The sequence below is a fragment of the Pteronotus mesoamericanus genome, unplaced genomic scaffold, assembly GCF_021234165.1.
Source record: "Pteronotus mesoamericanus isolate MK-2021 breed Mesoamerican mustached bat unplaced genomic scaffold, CSHL_Meso_final contig_29, whole genome shotgun sequence".
Classification (NCBI taxonomy): domain Eukaryota; kingdom Metazoa; phylum Chordata; class Mammalia; order Chiroptera; family Mormoopidae; genus Pteronotus; species Pteronotus mesoamericanus.
This window is the reverse complement of record NW_026555123.1, coordinates 3933483-3959086: the sequence shown is the minus strand read 5'-3', so window position 1 is coordinate 3959086 and position 25604 is coordinate 3933483. Positions and strand designations below refer to the sequence as shown.

General features: G+C 51.3%; 1 protein-coding gene across 3 annotated transcripts; it reads right to left on the bottom strand.

The window, feature by feature from the left end:
- Nucleotides 1-18363: 18363 nt before the first annotated feature.
- FST (follistatin) lies at nt 18364-24441 on the bottom strand. 3 transcript variants are annotated; one of them, XM_054575334.1, is made up of 6 exons: nt 24290-24441; nt 22303-22494; nt 21668-21886; nt 21154-21378; nt 20266-20496; nt 18364-19537 (listed from the first exon to the last, which is right to left on the bottom strand). In XM_054575334.1, the coding sequence occupies exons 1-6, from the start codon at nt 24372-24374 to the stop codon at nt 19455-19457; spliced, it is 1035 nt and encodes a 344-aa protein (XP_054431309.1). In that variant the 5' UTR covers nt 24375-24441; the 3' UTR covers nt 18364-19454. The 3 variants fall into 3 exon arrangements, with proteins under 3 accessions (XP_054431309.1, XP_054431310.1, XP_054431311.1); XM_054575335.1 differs by having other exon boundaries at nt 20266-20493; XM_054575336.1 differs by having other exon boundaries at nt 19454-19807.
- Between the last annotated feature and the right edge of the window lie 1163 nt (nt 24442-25604).

The following is a 25604-nucleotide window of genomic DNA, read 5'->3' as shown; positions in this document are numbered from 1 at the left end:
AGTAAATAAAGGTATAATATTTTGCATAGCTAAGCCATCGTGGATATATTGCAACCCATGTTACAAAAGCTTGGAGAATTGCTTCGGCTGCAGGGAGCCTCGCCATGCGGGAGCCTGTAATTGCACTGGCGTGCGTTTCCATAGCACCTAAGGCGGCGTTGCTAGACCCCTCCAGGCACCTGTAACCTAAAGCCACAGCCACGTGACAGGAGCTATTACAAACAGGTCGTGATCCTCGGGACCAGGGTGTCCGGGGGTGGGGGGGCCGGGAGCTTCATGGCTGATGTGGTTTCAAACCCACGTGAGCAGCAAGGTGGGGCGCTAGAAGTGGGTCTCCCCGCACGGTGGGCGTCCGCATGCTGACCCCCAGGCTGGCTCTCACTTCTTTCTTTTTTTCACATTTTATTTATTTACTTTGAGAGAGAGAGGAAAGGAAGGGAGAGAGGGAGGGAAACAGCGATGTGCAAGAGACACGACGTGGGAGAGATACATTGATCAGTCGCCGCTCACATGCCCCCCCAACTGGGGACCTGACCTGCAACCCAGGCCCCTGCCCTGACTTGGAACCGTGCGGGTCACCTTTTGGTTCCCAGGCTGGCACCCGCCCCACTGAGCCACACCCGCCGGGGCGAGCTGTCACTTTGTCGTGCCCAGCGTGGATATCCCTCTGTCAAAAACACCTTCCTCCTCCCGCCTGGTACCCAGTTCTGTCCCTCCCTCACAGACCTCTGCTGGGTCCTCCTCGGGTCATGAGCTGCTCCGGGACTTGTTCAGTTGAGACAGGATTTCCTGCGTGGTCCCTGTCAAATGGTACGGCTCCTGATTACCATATTTTGCCATGCGTAATGTGCACTTTTTGCCCAACTTTCGGAGGGAAAAATAAGAAAGCGCACTCTACACAGGTATAATGATTACAAACCATGGCTGTAATAACAGGTGTGTATAATACGCACAAAACGTGGGAGTGCATTATACACGGCAAATATAGTGTGTACTCTTCTGTGTGATTTCCCGGTGCGTTCTCTGCGAGCTTCTTACCTCACCAGTGAACCTGCCCCCTATTCACGGTTGGGGGGGGGGGGCGGCCCAACCCTCTTCTTTCTTTTATAAACCTGAGGCACCCAGGAAAGTGCTGCGCTTGAGAGTAAGCCTCAAAAACTTAGTGCTGCTTGAATGGAATCAACTAAGTAAGTAGTCTGTGATGATTCAATTTGGAAATTAAGGCAGTCAAATGCAATCATTCTGATGTATTCATACTCGGCTGGTGCAGGGATGCACTTACAGACGGGCGTGCTAACTGCAAACAGATGATGGTGATTGCGTTCAGGGCAGCGTAGCGACAAGTTCGAGTCGATCCCCTTGGAATCTCCCGAGTCTTGAAATGCCCCAGCCACACAGCCCGCCACCTACTCGTTCATGAGCCTGTTGGTCATATCCTCTCAGGTGCAATGAGGACAAAGGACAACGACTGCCTCGAATGGTTCTGCTATTTTTGCCACTTTTTTTCCACCCAAAATGGTTCTTGGGCTGGAAACGGTTGAGGCGCCTCCCATCCTGCAGTGGACGCGTCTTCCATCGGTGGCCGTGGGCGGAAGCGATCCACCAAAGCGTGAAATAAGGGCTCGCTCCCACTTTTTTGCCTTTGCTTTTACCGTGTTCAAGGAAAGACACAGATTGGCCTCACGTGGAGGCGAAGTCGGTATGGTGTGTGATGATGTATTGCTAATTGACTCATCAGGAGAAAAATGCCTAACAAAGCAGTATCCCATATGTTTTTCTGCACGCATGCACACACACACGGGGTTTTAATATGGAATACTTCAGCAACGACAGCACTACAATACATCAGCGTGGTTCGAAGCAGAGCTCAGAGACGTATGCTTCTAGCACTCTGGGGAGTCATCCAGTCCTTCTGGCACATTGTAACATAATAAAGATATCTAAATGAGGTTAAAGCCTCAGTTTTGATTTTGGATGACTTTACAAAACCTTGAGCTTATCATTTGTTTTTAATCACAGCCCTTGAACATTTGTCAGGCACATGGCTTTTTCTGTGGTCTATCTTGAGAATTTTGATCATGATATGCTAGCGTTTAAATTGTCTTTATGCTCTTCATTTGTGTGTGTGTGCTGAAATAAGAATTCTTTAACCAGAAAGGCTTCTACACTTTTGTTGAGGAATTCAGTTCAAAAGCCCTGTAATCAGTCAAAGAAATAGACAGTGTAGCCATTGTGAATTCCATAGATCCACAAAGGTCATAGAGGACTTCTCAGAGACTTCAAGGAGTGACGTAAGCTCAGTCATTTCCTTACATGGGCCCAACGAGGGGGAATAATGTGGGTTAGTAGATTGGGCAGGTGCATGGAATTCTCTGGAGTGAAGAATTAGACAAAAATCTATGTAATGACAGATTGCGTTAACCCTGAGTGCAGCTATTCATTCCGCAAATATCCATGGAGCGTTAACTATGTGTCAGGCACTGTCTTAGGTGACAGGGGAGGTGCTGTGATGAACTCCACAGACACCGTTCCTGAATTTGGGAGTTCAGATGCTAATATATTGATAATAGAGTGAGTGAGTTGAACTTACTCTTGTCTCGGGTGGCAGGGGTTTGCTGGTGCACGCCGTGTTCCTTAGAGTGACAGCAAATAAAACACTGATTTAGTTTCCTTTTCCAGATTCCTTGTCAAGGGATGTCAAGGCTTGGGTCAGGCGTATTACAACCCATAATATTTAGCTTCAGAGCAAAGGAAGCATAAAACCTCAAGTTTGTGGCCGACTTAGGTGTTTCAAGTGCAAACGGAGGACTTACAGTTTTGCCCGGATTTTTGTTTCAGTCTAAACAGCGTTTCGGAGTAGCTGCTCTCTCTGCGCACGGTCACCCTGACCCTGTGGGAAAGAGCTTTCTCCTAGAGCGCGCTCAGCACGCCGTCTGCGCGCCTGGTCTCTGCTCCTCCCTCCAAGTTCACACTCTGCCTCTCTCGGCCTCCCTCCCTGAGCGACAGACTCAGGGCCCTCGCCAGGCTTCTCAGAGGCACTGAGCGGCCTGGTCCCTCTGGGAGCGCGCGCCAGCCGCTTCTGCCTGTCTGGGCCGCCCGCCATCACCACGCATCCCGACGCGGGGTCACTGCCGCCTGCCAGTTCTTTCTCGACCCCAGCTCAGTTTCAAGGACCCTCCAGTCGAGGTCATATTAACGTATCACAGTGTTCTATGTTTTGCCTTTACATGATGTTACTTGTATAAGTGAAACTACTCAAACCAACGGAAGGGTGACGAGTTATTTATTGTCTGCTCCGTCACTAGATTTTAAGCTCCGGGAGGACAGGGGCTGCATCTCCCTTCCTTGTGCCTGATCTCTGCACACCTGCTCTTGCAGCCGGCTCACAGCCGGTGCTCAATAAACGTCTGTGGAATGAATTCAGATGTGACCGTGCTCCTGGGAAACCTTGTCCTTGTCGTTGCGTGTACCTTGAGCCAGGACAGCCTTTTGTTTCCTTCCCAAACTTCAAATCTAAGCCGCTTGAGAAAGCAGACGAGGTGGACTGTATTGAACACGTTTCGGGGAGCCGGGGCATGAGCTCGCGCAGCACGCAGTAAAGATCTGGCGGAAAATTCCTATCCGACGTTTCCCTCTGCCCCGGCAAGTTCCCCTCTGCTCCGCGTCTTCCCCTCGACCTCCCACGCAGCCTGTGCGACTGCACAGACACTCAGCCTCGTTTCACCGAGCCAATGAGGGCCTCTCTCTGTGATCTTTTAAATGGGGGACACCTTCGCTTTCATCTCCCTGTTAGCTTGCAAGAACTGCTGTAACTAAGCTCTGCAAACTGAGTGGTTGTGAGAATAGACATTTATTACCGCGCAGTTCTGGAGGCTACAGATCCAAGATCAAGGAGTCACCAGGCCCGAGGCCTTCTCAGGGCTGTGAGGGCGAACTGTCCATGCCTCTCCTCTACCTCTGGTGCTGGGCTGGCGACCTCTGGCACCCTTGGTTTGTAGAGCTTCATCCCGATCTCAGCTCTCGTCTTCTCGTGGCGCCCTCCTCTGTGTGTGCGGCTGCATCCGAACCTCCCCTGTTAGAAGGACACTGGTCAGGATGGACTAGGCTCCGCCCCAAATGGCATCTTCGCTAATTCCACCTGCAGTGACCCTATTTCCAAGTGAGGTGATATTTTGAAGTATTGGGAGTAGGACTTCAACATGTTAATGTTCAGAGGACACAATTCGACTCGTAACAATCTTCCTGCTCCTCGTCCGTCTCCATAAAGAAAAGACTTTTTTAGACTCTATCTGCTCTACACAAGGGGTTGGAGGGAATTACAGGTGAGGGGAATTCTTAATAACAAAAACATTTTATCTGCCCAAGATAATTTCCTCTTACAAATGATCAAAAGTTAAGAAAATAGTCAATCTTTTCTGCAGATTTATCTTCCGAGTCCAGGGATCAGATGACATTATCTTCCTGCTCAAAGACTGAGGGGAGGGGAGGCAGCATCTTGTCTCGCTCGGTGACCACTGCATTTCTAGTAGCTGGCTCGCTGCCGGTCGCATCGTGGGTGCTCATAGATAATTGCTGAATGCGACCAAAAAACTTCAGCGGCTGCTCTTTACTGCCGGAGCAAAGACCAAAGGCGACAGCCTAACCTAGAGCGACTTGGCTGCACCTTACCCTCCTAGTGCACCCTGCAGCCTCATCCTTGCAGCTTCGGCCATGGGATTCCTTCCGCTCTGGCTCTCTGAATCCGGGGTGCGCCTTCGCCCACAGCCACACTTTTCACACTGGAGCTCACGGAAGGGTTATTTAGAATTGTGTCTATCCCCCAAGCAGGTTAGCATTCTGTACAGCAGAGAACGGGTCTTATTCACGTTCTCTCTCACAAAGCCAAGTACACGCCTTTGTACTATGGGTATCAACTATTGCAATTTTAATTAGTGAGTTTTAAAATTAATTGCAACTGATTTTGGACTTGTTCCCTCAGGTTAGCTTTTTCCTTCCCCCACCTTCCCCCTCAATACAAGCACTCATTTGTGATCATCTATTTTGACTTGCCTGAAAAACTATATAATGACAAAAAGCTGCTATAAAGTCAATGATTGTTTAAAATAAGTGTGTGTTGTATTTATCACCAAAGCATCTACAGACAGAAAAAATGGATATTCCTATGTCACCAGACACAGCACAGCGTTTGGCATGTGGGCCCTTTGCGGGTTCAGTAGCTTACAAGTTGTAAACACTTTTCTAGGAAATAAGGACCCACTGAATGCGTTTGATTGGGTCAAGACAAAGGAAAGCTAAACCCTATAAAAAGTAAGATAAATTTTTCCAAAACAGTCTGCCTCGCATTCATGCCTCTGCTCATTCAGTGGACATTTGCTCAGATGCTGGTACATGCCAGGCGACATTCTAGGGGCTGGGCACACAGCAGGTGTGGTGAGGAGTGGGCGTGGCCAGGACGGTGGCTTGGGACGTGTTAACCCCGAGATGACTGTGAGTCGGGAGAAGACGTCCCGGGCACACGCTGACACGGGCACTTCTTCAGCGAGGACAGACAGCCGCGCTCGGGCGGCTCCCACCAGTTCGCGAGAGCCGACGGTCACAGTTTAAAAATTAACAAACTGTTATTCAAATATATGCTGTAAAAGTGTATAAAGTCTAGTCACTGTGTGGTTCATCTGAAACTAATATGATATTGCTTATCAACTGTAATTGCACACAGTGTATTAGGTAACTTATACTCGAACAAAAGTAGCCACATTTTTAAGTGAATCACTTCTGCATTCCTCCCCGGCTTCCGACGGTGAGGAGGTGAAGCCTGTCTGTCCGGTGCAGCCCCTGCGGGGCGGAGGGCGTCTCTTCCCAGCTCTCGGTCCAGGGACGCCACGTCGGTAGCTTGAAATCGGCCCTGACGCCGTAATCAGCAAGTGCCACGCACCCCCTCCCCGGAGGGCGGGTCGTGGAATCGCACTTGCCAGCCCACCCCCGAGCAGCGCCCCATGGAAGCACGCCCCGCCCCCCCGACGCGCGTGTCCTTAGGTCGCCACCACCACCACCGTCGTCACCGTCACCATCGCCATCGCCACCTTTTATCTTCCCTGCGCTGGAAGCGAAAGCAAAGGAGCAACGAACAAGCCAACCTGATGCACAGAAAGGGAAAGGCCAGGGAGACAGAACCGAGGAGTAGCGACCCCAAGGCTCCAATCGCGAGAGAGGTTTTACAAAGGAGCCAAGTTAGGCCACACCTGCATCTCTGCAACTGAACACTTGAGAAGAAAAACGGGCCGGCTCCACGTTGAAGGGAGACAGCCTGCAAAATATAAGACGTGGACAAAGCAAACTGCACAATGCAATTCGAGTATGTGGTACCATTTATGCAAAAACAAAACAAAACCCAAAATACATGTTCCTGTTGATTTAGGCACAAAATCTTTCTGAGAAATATACAGGAAATTATTAGCATCAGTTACTTCAGTGAAGGGGAATTTGGTGAGGAGGCCACTGTGGTGGGAAGCATTTTTCTTTAGATAGCCTTTTGTTCTCTTCTGAATTTCACAGCATGTGTACACATTTCCTACTTAAATCAAACAAACATGCCTTTAAAACAAATTTTAAGTGCTTAAGAATAGGACATACAAAAAACTCTCAGCCTTTACATTTCTACAAATTTTATGTCTCTTCTACGCATTTATGATTCCTTGTAAGTGTCTGTGAACATTTATAAGAAAGTCTTCTGTGATATGCAGCTTCTAAATATGAAGGGTTTTTTGGGTTAACAGTTGTAACCTATAAACTTAAGACTATGCTAACATCAAAGCATGTTTAAGTATATTTACTATAAGAAACTATGTATTTAAATATTGGTTATACGAAATTACATTTACTCCAAATAACACATACGTTGTCGTAGGAATTTGAATTTATGTGCCTACTTGTGATGATTAACACATTGACTAGTGATTCTCAGGTCTTATAATTACCGTCTCCGTTATAAAACTAGAGTAAGCTCCCTTGTTAATTCAAAACTGTAGCAGATCTGAGTCTAGACTTTTCTCCCCAGTGTTCAGGGAAATACAAGCGTACTGGTAGCAGACTCCTGGTCAAAAACACAGCTGAAGAACGCGCTCTCATACCACGGGCTCCCGTGGTCCCAGAGACAAGTCCCAACAGGAGGCACGGAGTGGACGGCTCCCCCTCCGGCCAGGTTGGCAGAGGAAGGGGCGTGTCTTTGCTGCCTGTTCCCCGCCTGAGACCATGAACCTGCCGTAGCCACTATGTTAGGTACGAAAATAGGTGCACGCCCTCGGGAGTGTTGGGTAAGGGCCCGAAGTTCAGGCGCAGCATCGGCAACGGCTGTGTTCTTAAGGGCACGCAACGAGGTGGGTCAAACCGCGCAGCAGCCCTATCAGGCCGTGGGGGAGAAGCTGTCTTGTCCCTGGGGGTCTTCGCCCTCCCTTCCCCGTACGAGTAAGGACTGATCGACCCCACATCGGGCGTGAATGGGAAACCCCCGTGGTTCCTGTGCAGCCGGGTCCTGGGCCCGCAAAGGAGAGCTCACCCCAGACCATTGGCCCGAGCCTGCTCCCCCCAACCCCCCACCATGGGGCTGCCTGCCAAGCTGGGCAGGTGGGGAGGAGGCAGGTGAGGGAGGCACCTGGCCCAGCGGCAAAAGGAAGGAAGCCCTCCTGCCCCTTCAGAAGGAGGACAGGGGGAGGTCTTGGAGCTTCTGGAGCTCAAGGCTGGAAAGGAATTGGTAGGGCCACCCGGCTTCCCCTGGGTGGTCTGGAGAGCGGAGCTGCGCTGGAAGGGTGGGGGGTGGGTGAGGGGTGCGGGGTGGGGAGCAGCCTGTGAATACCTCCCTTCTTTCTCCTCCAGTGCCTGCTCGCTCCCAGGGGCCCGGCCGGCTCCAGCGGGGAGCCGGGCCCACGGGGGTCTGGGAGCTGCAGGCCGCAGGCTGTAGGACGCCAGGACCAGAGCAGGCGAGGCCGATGGAGAATGAACGGGAAGCGGGGACTCCGTTTTTTCATTTTTGTTGTTGGCACACGTTGAAATCATCTGGCCAGTCCCAAGGCAGGGCAGAATGTGTCTCCCTGAAGGCAAACTATCAGTAACATTTGTCTGTCTAAGCCCCACTTAGCTTTGGGGGGTTATGGGAACACTCCCCCAAAGTGCTCCCTATCTCCGTCCATCTATCATCTATCACCTGTCTATGTCTATATCTATCTATCCGTCCATCCATATACGTGTATATGCACCTTTGCCGTGGCATGTTTCATATTATACCTTGAGATGTACCATCAGTAAACAACAAAGTACTTGCATAAGTTCTCAAATGCCCCTCCCCCACCGCCCCAAGAGGGATTGAATTATCAAGTTAAAATCTGAAGCAAAAAATAAATAAATAAAGGTGCACATCCAACCGTAAGGAAAAGGCACCTGAATAAGATCGGAGGATTTTGTAAAAGATCTTGTTAAGGAGAAAAGACACAGTGAGCTCTTTTCTTCCACATTCTAAAAGGAAAAGCTGCAATTTTAAAACTGTAATTTGTGAAAAATAATGTCAGTTAGTTGAAGAAAGTAAGCATTCAGATGGTAGGGCTTAATTTTATACTCAGTTTCTAAGTGGGAAATGAAGCATATTTATTTTGGGCATGAAAGTTTTCCTTAGGGAACGAACAATGCGCCCTTATCAGAAAGCAGGAGTGTATATAAACATATTTGCCAAAAGAGGTTGCACACTTGTCATTTCCTGGAGGAAATGGAACGAGACCCTCTAAAATGCTGCCACAGATGAAGCTGCCCTGCACGCACTAATCATTCTCTTTCCTAGCATGCTTCTACACTAAAAAGGAAAAAAAAAATTAATTCCTGTGCTGACAGAAATTGGCAGCACGCCAATAAAAACATGCGACAATGTAATTAATTTCCTTAAGACTGTTCAAGTGTGCTAACAGACAGGTGGGATGAAAATTATTCTCCCTCTTACGGTCAAATTTTTATATGAATTTCGTTGTTGTTCTTGTAATTATATGTGAAATGTTTTTAGTACAAAAGAAGTATGTATAAGGCTGAGATTTTTAACATTTTCCTAGTCTGAGAATTTTCTTAGTAATTTTATGTATGTATGTTTGTATGTATGTATTATTGATTTTAGAGAAAGACAGAGGAGGAAGGAGGGAGACACACACACACACACACACACACACACAGAAAGAGACATCGATTTGTTGTTCCCCTTATTGATGCGTTCATTGGTTGCTTCTTCTGTGAGCTCTGATTGGGGATTGAACCCACAACCTTGGTTTATCAGGAGGACACTCTATCCAATTGAACTACCCAGCCAGGGGTTTCTGAGTACTTTTAAAAGAAATGTATATGAGTAAATTGTCTTGTTCGTTGTTTTTTTTCCCATAGAATTCTGACTCCTTTTCCGGTCATCTCTGTGGTAATAATGTAGTTGCTACACTAATACGACTGGGAAAAGGTATGCCATATTTTTAACCCATGAAAAAATTGTTTTCTTCCTGAAGCTAAAATGAGTGAATTTCTCAGAGCTATAATTTCAATGCTTGGTTTATTGTTACCACCATCAAAACTGGTATTTAAGGGTGTAGAAATCTAGACTAAATACGGGTACACAACTAGAATGTGTTAAAATGTAACAATGTCTTTTATTAATTGATTCTTGTAAGACTAAAACAACCTTGAAATTAAGTGGATACTTCCATTTAAATTAACTGGGTAATTTTTTAAAATAGCAGTTTTGTTGAGATAAAATTTACATATCATAAAATTCACCCATTTAAAGTGTACAATTCAATGGTGTTTAGAAGGTCACAGAACTGTGCAAGCATCGCAACCAGGAATTTGAAGGCAAAGCCATCTTCTCATGCAAAAATCCTGTACCCGTTAGCAGGGACCCCCACTTTCCCCCCTCAAACCCCCAAACCCCCCACCCCCCAGCAGCCACAAATCTTTCTGTCTCCCTACCGTTGACTACTCTGGATGTCTTGACAAAGTTTTGAAGGTGTGATAGCTCTCTGGCAAATTCTGCATATTATATTGATTTATTACATATTGCTATAAACTTGTTTATATGTTCCTCCTAATTGTTAAAGCTTTGGATTAATTTAACACTGAGGTCATATATAACAGTTTTGAAAAAAAACCCAGTTGATCCCCACGCTATCGTCATAAAATATAAATGAATGACACTTGTGGTTTTCGTTGAGGTTTAATTTTTGCCCATAAAATGCAAAGCACTTCAGGAGAATCTTAAACAGATGAACAAACAAGTCAGACAAAACCACTTTGGAAATGTTACATCAGTCTGTATCCATTGCCGCTGCCCCTGGGTATGTTTATCTCCATCGGGTCCTTTTCCTTTCGTCACCCAGATCTCTGTCCCCGTCGATGGCCCTGGGGACCTGAGGCTCCCAGCCTTTGGTACTGGTTTTCCACCCGTGACCCCACGAGTTTGGGTGCAGACCGCTCGGGGCATTTGTTGCCCGTCTCCTGCACCCGCCACTGGACGCTGGGGTTCGGGAGCTTCCCCTTGAAAACATTCTTCCAAATGCCGACTGCCGCTCACTCGTTATTTGGGGAATTGCATTTCTCTGTGTTTGCCCGATGTTGCCGGGCTCCGTGCCACTTCTCCGCCCTCGCCGTGCCTCTCCGAGTGGGGCTGGGACAACGTGGGGTGTCTAGAAGCTGCCGGCTAATTGGATGGAGCCTCTGACTGGCAGCCTGTGCAGGGCTCCTTCGCTGCTGAGTGCTGCTGCGAAAATACTCTCGAAGCTTGTTGGTGAAGAATTCTGCACCGTCTGTAGCTCCCGGGGGTTTTCTTTCTAACAAGTATCTCTGTTCAGATTTTTTAGTTGCCCCTGCTCGCTGCCACTGTGGCTGCCAAGATCTTTGGGGCATCTTCTCTGCTCCGTTTTTGCCTATGCTGAGTTCTCCCTTCTCGGCTGGGAGCTCTGCCCTGCACTTCCCAGAACCCCTGAGTAGGGACTTGGCTTCCCCCTTCCATGTGCTCGTCCAGGATTCTGCTGGGGAGGGACAGATGGGAGGAAACAAGCAGAGCGAGGGGCGCCCCTTGTCAGGGGCCGTAGGTTTGGGGGTATATCCTAGAAGCGCAGTAAAATGTCAGGACTGGCCACAGAGGTCTGCAGGCGCCGGCACACGGACCGCAGCGGAAACCGCAGTGACGCTGGGGTTCTGCGAACCCCCCAGCGCGCTGTGTCGGGATGGTCAGCTTGTGCAGACGAGGGAAACGCAACAGGCGAAGGGCGGCGGGGGTCCGGCAGGTGCAGCGGCCGAGGGAGGACCCTCATCTGCCACCCGGTCGAAGCCCGTGAGCGCCGGCCGTCCACTCCCCTTCCTGCGATGGGCCCACGGGGACTCGAAGACCTAGTGACATTTGGTGTTCTGGTTTTTCAAGAGAAAGTAGAAATCTAGATTTTTTTGGGTGAAATTTCCTACATTTTAAATATCGTCAACTCATTCAAAATTATTTTACAAGCTTGTGGGACCAAACAAACAGTAAGTCCGATGTAGTCTGTGCACGGCCAGTTCTCAAGCCCCGCTCTGCGGGTTAGAAGACCAGAGTCCTAAAGAAACCACGTCTCAATGGTGAGCTAGGAGGGGCAAGGCTACAAAGCCAGAGGCGGCCACCAATGGCCTGGTGGACAATGTACAAATCAAAGAGCGGTCCGTTAGATAAGGACCGGCTAGTGTCCATTGTATTGGGAGCTTGGTTGGGAGTCATTGATAACCTGTGTCAAATCTCTTCTGGTGACTAATCGGAGAAAAGTCCCAATGGCAGAGGACCAAGGAATGAGGGCAAGGCGAGGTGGCAGGGGCAGAGCGGCGGTCACTCCACAAGCTGTGTCCAGGCAAAGCCGCCAGAAGCCTTTTCTTTCTTTCCTTTTTTTTTTTTTTAATGGGCTAGCCAAGGCGGAAGCATGCTTATGTGACTATATGTGTCTTTGAGTTAGGCAACCTTAATAAATTGTATTATTTCAAATTTACATAACCTTATTTTAAAAATTTTAGTGAAGCATATTTATAGGCTCAAGTTAATAAGACCACTCTCTAGAGAGAAATTTAAAATGATGGTGGGAAAGCTGCTCATCGAGCGCATTTCTGGAGGAGGTGGGGAAGGAAGGGCGTGTGGGGAAAAACAGAGGAAAACTAGATTCTCTGCGATTGGAGGGAAGGCGACGAGGAACGGTGGGGAACGGGGCGAACTTATGAGCGCGGCAGTGGAGAGGGCTGAGGTCACGCCTGCCTGATGCCAGCAATTTGCTCGTTAAGTGCTTGAGGTCAAGTTCAGTGAGAGTGAGGCAGGCGAGTCAGGGTGGATAATGCTGCCTGACCAGGGCGTGAGGGTTTGGAAAGCCCAGAAAGCGGAACGGGAGAGGGACCTGTGCGCAGCCTGGCGGGCGACAGGAACCCAGCTGAGCCCTGGCCCGTGCGGCTGGGGGCGGTGGGGGCGGGGGCGGGGGTGGGGGCCGTGGCCCCGCAGGCCGCAAGGTTGCTGGTTGGATTCCCTGTCAGGGCGCGTGCCCAGGTTGTGGGCCAGGTCCCTGGTTGAGGGTGCGAGAGGCAACCCATTGATGTCTCTTTTGCATGTCCACATTTCTACCCCTTCCTTTCTCCCTCCTTTCCCCATCTTTACACACATACATACAGGAAATCTGAAAAAAGAAGAAGGACCCAGCTGAGATGACATTTCACTGGGGTAGAGGCACCAGCTGGTGCCCTTTGAGGCTTCCATCCTTGCTCGGTAGCATTGGTGCAGGTGTGGAGAAGGTGGATTTCACCCATCCAGACTGCAGACTTCGGCCAAAGAGCATGGGGACGGGCATGGGCAGGAACTGCCAGAATCAGGCCCTGGCGAGAGCATCACTGAGGCGACGGAGGCAGGAAGTGATGTGAGGCCAGGGGGTGCCCTGGCAGCGGGCCGGGGGCCGGCCCCTGCCCCAGGCTCGGGCTCTGCACTGGGAGATGCCGCGGAGTCAGGCACATTCCTGGAGGGCGCCCCTTCCACCCGTGTCGAGTTCACATACCTGTTGCCGCTGGTTGCTTAGGGCCCCCTGTTCTTGAAGAGGCGGCTCAGGCAAGTGGCAGTGTTGGCTTCCTGCCCCACGAGCAGAGCCAGAGGGCTGTTCTAGGAAGACGCCGCAGGTCGTCTGGAAGAAATTTCGGGCACGTTCCTGATAAGCAAAGTGGACCAAATGTCAACTCAAGGGATGACCCGGAGAGGAATGTCACTCTTCGTGCAAATTCGAGTTTCTTCTTGAGAAACTTACCACTCAGCGTGTATGGTTGGAAGGGACGGGAGGCACATCTGCAGTCCTAGCCCCTCGCCGGGGAAGGTCTCCGTGAAGACAAGAGTGGACAGGACAGTCCTGGGGAGACGCGCTTTGCGATGCCTGTGGCCGAATGCCCGCACCACCACGTGGAGGACCATGCAGCCCTCACGGGGGGATTCCAGCCCAGTCGAAGCGGGGATCTGGACACGCCTGGGCAGGCCGGACTCCATGCAGGGCTCTCGGCTAGGGCCGGCTGGGGGGCGGCCGACCTGGCTCCCTGGGGCTCCTCCAGAGACCTGCGTGCAGGTCCTCTGGTTGCGTGGGACTCTCGGGGCTGAGCCTCACACAGAGCTGGAGATGGTTCCAGGCCAGCGGGCCTTGAACGTGAGCGTGTGGATGGGCTCCTGGGGGTGCTTTTGTTGCCACAGATTTCGGGACCCTCCCCTCAGTGAGTTCGGTTCAGCGGTTCTGGGCAGCAGTGCGGGAGAACTTGTATTTCTAACAGGCTCCCAGGTAATGCCGATGCTGCTGGCCCAGCATCTGCCTTGACTGTTACCATTTCTATCTGGGCATTTTACCAACCGGGTTCTGGTTCCATGTAGCCAATGACTAAACTGCCCTGAGTCCCTGATATAACTTTTCCCGGGGCAGCGATCCCACCAAAGACTCTCCCTTAAAAGTTCCAAGTATTGCCAGCCTTTTGTGACGTCTGATCCCTCTGTGACGTGTTGTCATTGGGCCACTAGCTCACAGCAATCTCAAGAAACTCCAGTGACTAGCCTCTCCTTGGTCTTTCACTGACACTGCTGTTTATGGGATGCATCATGACCATAAAATCCTCCCCACAGTTTTTTTGGTGCTGAAAAAGATAAAGATCTATCACCACCTCTTCTTGGAGCTGGGACAGAGAGAGGGCCCCCTGTTTCTCACCAGGCTGCGACTTCGTTCCTGATGTCTTGCTCGCCCCACATTCTTCAGAATCTCGTAGGCGTGTCCTTTCGCCAGAGACCTGAGCCCTCTGCAAATGGATCCAAGAGACTTTGGGTGGGCGTGTGCCTGGCTCCTTGCAGTACCAGTTGGTTCCCCGGCCATAGTCTTAAAATAGAAGAATGACAAGTAAGAGCTCGGCCACGGCTCCATTTGGTGTAATCCAGAGAATATGTTTGGAAGTGTCTGAAGGACACAGCCACAGGAATCTTGATGGTACCAGCCAAGATAGCTGAGGTCCAAGGAGGACAAAGCCCGGACCATCCAGTCCTCATGGGGGGATTCCAGCCCAGTGGGAGCGGGAATCTGGACGTGCCTGGGCAGGCCCATCGAGTACGCAGGGCGGGCAGGCCTGGCGTCCGTTTATGGGACGGCCTCTGGCTGAAGGACGACCGTAGGCTGATCGGAGTGGAAAGGGGAATGGGAAAAACAAATTAGGGCCCAGGTTTTGACAACCACTTTTTGATAAACAAGGTTATTAAGTACAGAATGTGTCATTTTTCAGTATCTGGCAGTTGTCTAGTTTACATTAGGGTTTGTGATAGTCCAGGAAGAGTCCATTTGTGTCTTTAGGGGCCTGTCGCCCTCCTGTAGGAAGCGGCGTCACCATTCACGCAGCCTGACTTGGTTCACTCCCCGGGCAGGGCATTGGGTGTGTGAGCAAAGGGACAACAGGCATGTGTGTGGCTTTGGAAATGTTGGTGAGTGAATTTTCTCCAAATTTCCATGGGAAATATTGTGCCCAAGCCTCTTAGAACTTCCTGAAGTTTTGTTAAGGATGAACATGGCTGACATACTTCGCAATTATGTTTATTCTCCATGAAAAAAAAATTGTTTACACTTGTCCTTCTGGCCTTGCTCAGTGCGACGCCCCCGCCATCGCGTCTTCGCGTCTTCGCCGTGGAGTGTGGCTGAGGAGCCGCAGCGCCATCGCTTTGCCTGTCATTAAGGGCACTTCGTGTGCTCCTGGAAGACACTTATTTACTGACTTTGGTGTGTGTCAGGCACTCGTCTAAAGCAGTTCCCATATTCTGTGTCTTTTAATCTTCACAACATTGTTATGAGGCAGACACTTCCATTATTCTGGTTACATTCACGGGGACAGAGGGGCAAAATTACTCACCCAAATAACATACAGCAGGCAGTGGGGAGAAATGGGCTTTTTGGCGTTTGGAGTGTTTAGCAAAACTACTGAACACTCAAAGTTTTGAGATGATTACAGAAAAGAAAGGGCTGCTTCTCAGTTCGGGGGTAGTTCAGGTGTTAGGGATTCTCACTGCCAGTTTTGGCTCTTTAAGTAGCCTTGGTAAAGTCACTGGATTGTTTTCCAGAGTCTTTTGGTCATTCAAATGATTTTTTAAATGACTCTGATTATTTCCCTTGTTTTCCTAGAGAAAGGGACAGGCGGTCTACTGGGTACCTCTCCTTTGTGAGAATGACTTTTCAAAACTTTGAACTTTTTATTTGGATATAATTTCAAATTTACTTTTTATTCACATTCATGGATTGCTACATTTCACTCTACTTCTGTTAACATTTGGGTGTTCTCCTTTTGAATATATGTGGGGCAAAAGACGATAGAAAGCTCTATTTTCCCTTTCTAAATCATTTCAGAGTCCTGCAAGCGTGCCTCAGTTGATTGGAGAGTCGTCCCGAAGACCAAGGAGTTGCAGGTCTGGTTCTCTGTCAGGGCACATGCCCGGGTGGGTTCAGGTCCCAGTCAGGTGTGTGCGGGAGGCAGCCAATCAATCTTTCTCTCATTTCGATGTTTGTCTCCTACCCTTTCCCTCTCTGTAAAATCAATGAACAGGTCCTTGAGTGAGGGTTTAAAAAAAAAAATCACTTCTGAGTAAGTTATATACATTTTGGCCATTTTCTCTAGATACTTAAGTGTGTATTTTCTAAGTGTAAAAATATTCTCTTACCTGACCACACCACAGCAATCAATTTCAGTAAATTTGACATTGACGCAACACTTGGAGCCAGGAGCAGTATTCCAGTTTTGTCAGTAGACAGCATTCTCCCCTGGGGCACACAATCCAGTCTAAGGTCAGCTACTGCCTTCAGCCATCACGTCTGAGAATGATTCCACTTATTAAAAATAAACATTTTATTTTTACCATCCTCTGAGAACCATACCCATTAAATATATAAACATCTAAAGTGGGTATCTGATTAAAAACTAGATTTCTGCCTGACTGGTGTGGATCAGTTGGTTGGGTGTTGGTTGTCCCAGGAAGCAAAAAGTTGCCTGTTCGATTCCCGGTCAGGGCACATGTCCAGGTTGGGCCCTGTGCCCCGCTGGGGACGCGATCAGTGTTTCTTTGGCACCTCGATGTTTCTCTCCATTTCTTCCTCCCTTTGCCTCTCTCTAAAAATAAATAAACTGCTTAGAAAAAAGAAAATTAGACTTCCGATATTTTTCATTATTACTTGATATTTTGCAATTCCTAATAATCAAGATGTAGTCATTCTAATTGAAACTAGTTACTAGAATGGTTTCTCTTAATTACATTGTATGCCTAAGTGAATTACTTTTTTGAGTCATAATTGAAATTCTAACAACAGCCTAATAACATTATTGTAGTTTGAATTTTAGAAAAGGCTTCTATTTTTTGATACTAATTAGTCTAATGCAGATTACTGGAAAAGTAGGAAACTCCAAGAAAGAAAATGAAGCGTGTTTTTTTTTGTTTTGTTTTGGGTTTTTTTTTTTTTTTTTTTTTTTTTTGCTAGAGAGGCATGACTGATGCTGACAAACATGAAATAAAATTTTTCAATAATCTGAATGTTGCTTTAAAGACAGGCTGTTGGTTTCTTCACTCTCCTTTGCCAAGACACACTCCGGTGCCTGCGAAACTTACGTTTTTACTCCCGTTGTCGATGGCGGCTTTACAGCGTCTGCAGGATTCGAGGACAAAGTAAGAAACCCCGTCCAGGAAGGGCTGCGAGGCACGTCTGCCAGCTGTCTCTCCTGTCCCGGGAGCCCGTCCCTAGCGGCAGCCAGCGAGCCGCCCCTGCGCTCCTTGACGGCTGACCCCATCCCCTCGGTTAATGGCAGCCTGCTTGTCTCCTGCGCCTCCCTTCCCTTCCCTTCCCGGGAATCTGGGCTGGAGGCTAACAAAACCCTACAGACGCCTCATCGTCGTTATAGAACCTCGGCCTACCCAGGTCCTTCTGTCTCCGAACTCCTCACTTGGTGATCAGTTGAGAGGCAAGAGTCTTTTCGTTTTGTTTTTTGTTTTTAAATGAAAGAAACAACTGTAAAAAAAGTTTTTGGAATAAGACCTGCAGTCACTTTCCGTAGTTACGGCTCAGCGATGTTGGCAGCATCGACTGTCCTCTGCTTTCCCTCCCAGTCCCAATCCTCACTTCTTTGCCTCTTGCTCTTCTGATGTTTTTAACATCCTTCGTCAAGGAGTCAGCCTGAGAGAATTGGAAACTTGCGTTATCTAGTTACTACGATAAAGTACAGCATATCCCAGGGACCTCGGATGCCCTGGAGGCCAACCTGAAGTCCTGCTAGTGTGACTTAGCCGCCGAATGTTGACTGCAAGACACCAGCAGCCTCTTCTCCCTGAGCACCGTTCTTTGCCCCCATCCCTCGGGCGCCTTTGTGCAGATCCAGGCTGTGGGGCCCCCCTCCTCCTGTCACGGAGCCCTGGCGTCTGCAAAGCGCTGAGGCTGTTTTCACTTTTCCTTGTAACAGGCTGTATTTTAAAGATCTAAGATCCACTGTATTTAGATAAGGGAAAGGGTGCTTCTGGCTCTGCCGAGCTGGCTGGCTGGAGCGCGGCTGAGGTGGGGCGTTTAAGGAGGAAACTTTAGGCTCAGCCCACTGCAGGGACCAACACCTTTTCCTGCGAAGGGGCTGCTGGACCGCCGACCCCTCCACCTTTCAGCCTCCACTGAGGTGACTTGGGATTCACCTGGCTTTCGAGCATCTCCTGCTCTGGCCGCTAAGTTTCAGGGATTCGGCAAACATAGTCTATACATTTTTACCCCAAAGCCCAAACAACTCCTTTGACATCAACAACAGTCGAAACCACTGGCTTTTTAAAATTTTTTTATTTTTTCACTCATCATTTATTTACAAATACACATTATAACTTTTATATACATTGCACATTTACATGGTAGAAAAGTACAAAACTATATATTTAAATGAATTTATATTTAACTTGCCATGTTTGAAAATATAAAATTGCATCAGAAGAAAGTATTATGAAAAGCAAGAAACTTGAACTGATAAAGCTCCGATATAACTCTTAGTGACGCATTGGTTGAAAAGGAACTAATTTAAAAGGTACAGGGGACCAGCTGAAAGGAAACACCCACGGGAAGGCTGAGTGTGTAGCGCCCCTTCCTCCCGCCCGCCGGCGCGGTCCCCCAGCCTCTTCGGACCTGGTACATCTTAAAGGTCCATTATGAGACGTCTAGCACTGCTATCACCTCTGTCTCCCACATGTCTCTGTCACAGCAAGAGAACTGCAGTAGGGCTTTCCTCAGAGCTGTGTCCTCTGTACCTTCTCTGAGTCGGTTGCAAAGATGCTTTTTGGTCAGTCAAGATTCCTTGTAAACAAAACCCGAGGGATCGTGTGTGTACAGCACAGGCAGCAGAGAATCCAATAAATAAACATGACAAACCGACATGCAAGTTTGTTCAAGCAGAAAGGAGTCGGACAACAGCGAAATGAAGGGGCACAGGTGAGTGAGTGAACAAGTCAGGAATGGACTTAAATGGTTTACAAGGAAAAAAAAAGCTTTTACTTTACAAGCAAGAGACCTCACAATAAATAACAACTGCTCTTCCTTTCACGAATAAATTTCTTCAAAAACAAGGTGTACAGTCAACCAGACACTTTATGTATAAATTATAAAACATGACACAGTATAAATAAATGTCTACAAGTCTCAACTACGCGCCTCATCCAGTGGACCTCACAGGGCTGCCTCTCAGTGTCCCATGAGCAACAAGTGGCCTGGGAGAGAGCTCTAGGACCGAGGTCCTTTATGTATAGTTTTCCCCCCAAATAAATAAGCATACACTTATTTACAGTATGGACAATATATATTTTTTCTTTCCTTTTTTTCCTTTTTTTCTTTTTTTTTTTTGGTGCCCGAAGGCTATGTCAACACTGAACACTGGTGGAGGGTTTACCACTCTAGAATGGAAGATATAGGAAAGCTGTAGTCCTGGTCTTCATCTTCCTCCTCTTCCTCGGTGTCTTCCGAAATGGCTAGATGGGGAATACAGGGGAGCCGCTGTTTAAATACGGACAACCACAGCGCAGAAGCAGCTCAGTGCGTGTTTTCAAAGCCCTCTGACACAGCCATATTACAGCGGTGCGTTTTATGTGACTTGCAGTGAGATGCTTTTTTTTTTTTTTTTTTTTTTGGCATCTGCTGTTATGTAATAAGTTTTTAAAAACTTAAAAAAAATAATCTATGAAGTCAAAAACTGCAGAAAGTTCTGAAGAATCAATGGCTCAGGTTTTACGGGCAGATTCCTGAAATCAGATAAAAAGCGCTCTTGTGTTCTAGGTATAACTGCTTTGGGTCCTTATTGCAGAGTTAGTAGATAGAGGCAACTGAGAAAAACAGCGGCCCATGTGTGATAATATAAAGCTGTCTTTGAAAAAGGGGGGAAAAACACAACTTTTGAAGCAGTTAGTTTAGATTCAAATGTTAATAAGGCAAACAGCAAAGCACACTGGGAAAGCAAAAGCATTAGGGGCGAATGACGAAATAGGTCTTTAGAGGCCACCCCATGGGTGCTCACGGGACAAGCCGGAAAAGCCAAGGAAACATTCCAGGGTCTTTTTCTGGGGACCAGGGAATGGCTGGCGACATCGAGCGGCACCCCCACTTCCGTGGGCGCAGGAGCGGGCTGCCCACGGGGTGGTCTCCGCTCCCCAGGGCCTGCCCGGGACAGCCTCCCCTCGCGGCCGGGGAACGAGGCACTTACAGTTGCAGGACCCGGAGTGCTTCACTTCCAGCAGCACGCCGGAGGAGCAGGCCGCTTCCCTCATGGCGCATTCGCTGGCGTAGGTGGCGTTGTCGCTGGCGCAGACGGGCTCCTCGGACTTGCTCTCAGGGCACAGCTCGCCGCACGGGGAGCACCGGCCTCTGCCCACCTTGAAGTCCCACAGACACTTCTTTCCACCCGCGCACTGGATGTCTTCACAGGACTTTGCTTCTAGGATACAGCATACCTGTGGTTAGGATGCTGAATTCCCCTTCCCCCTTTCTCTGTTCCCCGATCAAGAAATTAAACATGCCCCTGACATCTTGCCCTCATGCGGGCCATGGGGGTATTGTGCAAACGCTTGACAATGAAACGGAAACACACACACAGAAACCCCCACCATTCCCCACATGCTATATCTGTGCATGCAAACAGCATCTCGGGGGGACAGGGTCTCCCAGCATCCTCCACTTAAACCTGTATTTCATGATTTCCCACAGTGAGGAATCTTTAAAAAAAAAACAAAGAATTCCATCACTTATCAGAAGCTAATGACAGGTTTTAAGAACTGTTAAGTCATTATTTCCTGCTTCCAGCAAGTCTAGCACTTAAAAAGGAGGTGTAAAATTGAGCGAGTTCTAAGTTTGCTAAGACAGAAAATTGCCTCCTGTTTCTTGCCGGCATTTTGCCACACATGCCAACGCTTCCTGGGGACAACCGTCCCCTGGCAGGGAGCGGGGGTCGCTGGGGACAGTCCTCTTGTTGGCGAAGCCTGGCATTCGGGGAGGCTCTGAAGGCTTCTTCATCGGCTCACCCCCCAGGTTTCACGCTAGAACTAGCCTCTGTCGCCCCTGTTTCCTCTTTTCGTCCTGCATCAGGAACACCTACTGACACACTTTCCCTCGTAGGCCAATCCGATGGACCTGCCCAGCAGGCAGGTGGCCTTCCTCAGGTGGCAGGCGCTGGAGTAGGTCACTCCGTCGTTCCCGCAGAGGTGCTGCTCCGAGGAGCTGGGCTCGGGGCAAATCCGGTTACACGTCACACAGTAGGCATTGTTGGTCTGGTCCACCACGCACGTGGAGCTGCCTGGACAGAGGACATCCCGGCAGGTCTCTGAAACAAAGAGGGAGACGCACGTTACTAGGCACCTTCGGGTCCTCCGGGAATGCGAAGTTGATATCATCAAGGAAACCACGCCACAAGAGAGGCTAGCTTTCCCAAGGCACTTCAGGCGCCCTGTGTTCTCCAGAGGACACCTGTGACTCCAGGTTGGTCCCTGCCATGTTCTGAAGGAGCCTTTCCAAGTTAGCAAAGGGCGCCCTTATTTGGTGCCATTATTATCACTACACCGCCCCTCCCGTGACCCACCCACCCCCTGGGGCCTTCTGGCGGGTCCACCTACTTTTACATTTGCCCTGGTACTGGACTTCCAGCTCGGGCTGCTCTCTACACCTGGCCTTGAGGAGCGCACACTCGCTTCGGTAGGTTTTCCCATCCAGTCCGCAGACCGGGCCTTTCCAGGTGATGTTGGAGCAATCTGGGGCGCAGACGCAGCGGGGTTTGTTCTTCTTGTTCATGCGGCACTTTTTCCCGGGTCCACAGTCCACGTTTTCGCACGTTTCTACCAGTTGGAGAGAGGCAAGGATTTAGCCTGGGCCAGGCAGGATGCGGGTCAGCAGGACGGCCGCGGGGGGCCTGGCGCAGCGGCGCGGTTGGCGCCTGCGGGGCCCAGGCTCTCTCCTGGAAGCGGAGGAGGGGGCAGAAGGAGCGGAAGGACGGCGCGCCTCACCCCGTACCCAAGTCTCTCTGCAGGAGCCTGGGGTGGCTGCCTTCACCGCCACGCCACAGCCACACGCTGGGCTGGGCAGTCGACCTTGCTTTGGGTAAAGTGCACAACAGGCAACATTCCACCCGAGGGCTCCCCGGGCCGGGGGAAGCGAGAGGGGGACCCGGGCGCCAGACTGGGCAGTGGGGCCACAGAGGGTGAGACGCCCTCTACTGCAGGCCTACCCGCAGCTCGGGGAGGGAGAGCCCCACCTTTACAGGGGATGCAGTTGGGGGCGCCCCCGTTGAAAATCATCCACTTGAAGAGCGTGTTGTCATTGACGTCCTCCTCGGTCCACGAGGTGCTCAGGCGGCCGGTGTTGCAGCATTCCTCCTTGCTCAGCTCGGTCTTGTACAGGACCTGGCAGCGGCCGTTTTTGGCTTGGCGGAGCCAGCAGTTCCCAGCTGCGAGGAGACGGGTGGGAGGTGGGTGAGCGCGGCGGGAGGGGAGGGGGCGGCGAGCAGGCCCGGGAGGGCGCGGGCGGCGCGGACCGGCGGCAAACATGTGGGAGGCAGTGGAAGGTGGGGAAGGAGAGGGAAGCGCGGCCTGGGCGGGGGGCGGTGGGCGGTGGGCGGTGGGCGCGGGAGGGGAGGGCGCGAGCCGGGAGCCGGGAGCCGGGCGCCCCGGGGCCCTGAGCCGCGTCCCTGTCAGTTACCAGTGACCCAGACACAACACGTGCAGCCTGCATTGACTTTTACTAGACTGTTTGCTTTTATTCGTCCCGTTTCATAACCTGCAGCGACTCGAGGAGCCGATTAGACAACTTGACAAAAACAGGACGCGACGGATGTTTTTACACGCCGGCTTCAAGGAGGCGGCGTGGGACTGGCTTGTGACAGGGGTTCCGAAAGCAGGAGCCCCTGAGGAAGGCCGCGGGCGAGCGGGGGGCCGAGGCGGACACAGCGCACGGGAGCCAGAGGCGCTTGTGAAAAATGAAAGCAAACAGGCGGCCGGTTCCTGCCCGGCCTCGGGGCGCAGCCCGCCCGACGGGCCCGTTTTGCAATCCGCCAGGCCCAGGGGACGCCCGCGGCCACCGCGGTCTTTCGAAATCTGCCAGGGCTGCCCTGCGCGGCGCCCCCGGCCCAGGCGCCCGGCGAGCCTCGCCCGGGAGGCGGGCGGCTCGGGCGCGGAGCGGGGCGGGCGGCGGGCGTTTCCAAGCGGGACGGCCCCGCGTCCGTCTCCGGAAAAGTGCAGGCGACGAGCGGGGTGGCTCCCTGCCGCCGCCCGGTGCCGCGTCCCCATCGCGTACCTACCAAGAAATCTCGGCAAGTAATTTCCCCCCTTTCAACGTTCGGATTCGGTTCGTACAGACTTCTCAGCAGTCACCCACACAACTCTAACCAAAAGTGGACCATAAGCTGCTAGTATTATTTCTATTAAAATCTGCTCCAAGACTAACTGAAATAAACCTATTAAAAAAAAAAAAACTTTAGAAATGTGCTTTCACTGCATCTCAGGACCTCACCCAGTTGGAGGCTCCTCACCGTCCTCCAGAAAGTTAACAGTCAGAAGAAGGAGTCAAAAGGGGGAAAACGGCGTACTACACAAAACACTACGGACTCATCGCTCGGGTCTTTTTTCTTTCAGGGTTCGGGGAGGGGGTTGGAAGAAGCATTCGCCGGACAGAAAACGACTTCTCTCGAAAATTTCCAGCATCCACATTTCCAAGTTTGGGCAAAGTTTCTGAAACGACGTCCCCCAGCCACCGAAGAAACTTCAGGATCTCGCCCCCCCACCCCCACCCCGACACACACACACACACACACACACACACACACACACTGGTCCTTTTTTTTTTTTTTTTTTTTTTTTTTTTACAAAGTACCCAAAAGATAGGGGAGGGAAAGAGGTTAAACTGCAAACTACTTAAATGGCCACGCTGCTGATGCTTGCCCCCGTCTTCGGAGCCAACCCCGAGAGATAACATCTGCTCCCGCGGCGTCCAGAACTTGGAGCATCTCACCCCAACTACTGAGCGGCACCTCGGCTCACTCCCTTTCCTTTTTAAGGATAAGCGCGCTACAAACTCGCTCCCCAAGTGTCACTGCCTCCAGTCGTCCCCCGCTCTCCATTCCGGAGTCGCTAAGTTGGTCTGAACGTCTTCTGAGAGCAGCGTCGCTCCGAGCGGCCACCGTGCGGAGGGCGGAAAAGTCCAAGCCCCAGCCTCGGCCGAGTCCCCGCGCATCCCGCGACGCTTACCCTGGGCGCTGCGGTCCTCCATGAACTGGCAGAGCAGCAGCAGCAAAAGGCAGAGCCCGCCGGGCTGGTGCCGGGAGCGGCCCATCGTGGGGCAGGCGCGGGGCGAAGAGCGGCGGTGGCCCGGGCGGGCGCAGAGGCGGGCGGCGGAGGGCGCAGCGATCCCGGCGCAGCCCTGCGCTCGCCGCCGGCCGCCGCGCGATTCAATGGACGTCAGGAGCCGGGCGCAGCCGCGCTTTAAATCTGGACGGGGGTCTCCGCGGTGTGCGGTGGGCGGTCTCCCAGGGTGTGGGGCAGCGGGAGGGCGGCCGCTAGCGCGGGTGTGCGCCGCTCCTTGGGGGTGGGGAGCTTTTAAAAGTTCAGTGTGAATCAGGTGACATTTCCCACCTTCTGGAAACCCTTCCCAATTATCTGCTGGAGGTGCCCGAAATCAAAGCGGCAGGAGGGGAATCGCCGAGTTCTTATTGCGTAGGAGCGAGAGGGAGGGGGGCGGCGACCGGGGCGGGGGTGGGGGCGACGCTTCGGGGGTGGGGAGTGGGGAAGAACACCCACTTCCAGTCCTGCACGCCGCCGCTCGCAGGCAGCGCCGGCGCGCGCGGGGTGGCGGGCGTGTGTGAGTGTGTGTGTGAGTGAGAGTGTGTGTGTGTGTGTGTGTGTGTGTGAGATTGTATCTGTGCTCGCGCGCGCGCGCGCGCGTGCGGTGGGGGCGCGGAGGGGACCCAGAGTTTGTGTGCGCACTGCCGCTCCGCTCCAGGAAGATTTTGCAAACGCCCGAGAGCCCGGAGAAGCTTCACAAGCCGGGCGTACTGCGCCCCCGGCCCCCGCAGCCCGGGCGCGGGACGGGCGGGGTTTTGTGTCCGGGTCTGTGCGTGCCTCCCTCTGCGACCCCCCCCCCCCCCCCGCCCCCACAGGCCAGCCCAGCCCAGCGATGTGGCTGAGATCTCCGGCCCCGGCCCCTGCCAGCCAGGCGGAGCGGGCCCAGACGCGGCCCTCGGTCTCCACGAGTCAGAAGCAAACAAAATGTTTAACACCTCGGGCTCGGCCTCCCCCGTCGCAGTGTCGCCCTCTCCCTTTCTTTTCTCCCCTTTCGCTTCGCCGCGCCGGGCGTCGCAGCGCGGAGCCCGGGCGCCGACGTAGGCGGTCCGCCCCTCCCCCGCGCGAGGCTCCCCAGTTTCTGTCCCGAGTGTGTCTGCCTCTGTCTCTGTCTCTGGCCTTCTCTCCCTGTCTCTGTCTCTCCCTCGGTTCGCGGAAGAGAAAGATTGCAACATCGATAATGAACTTCTGTAGCCTCAGTTTACGAAGCACAGTGCCAGGCATT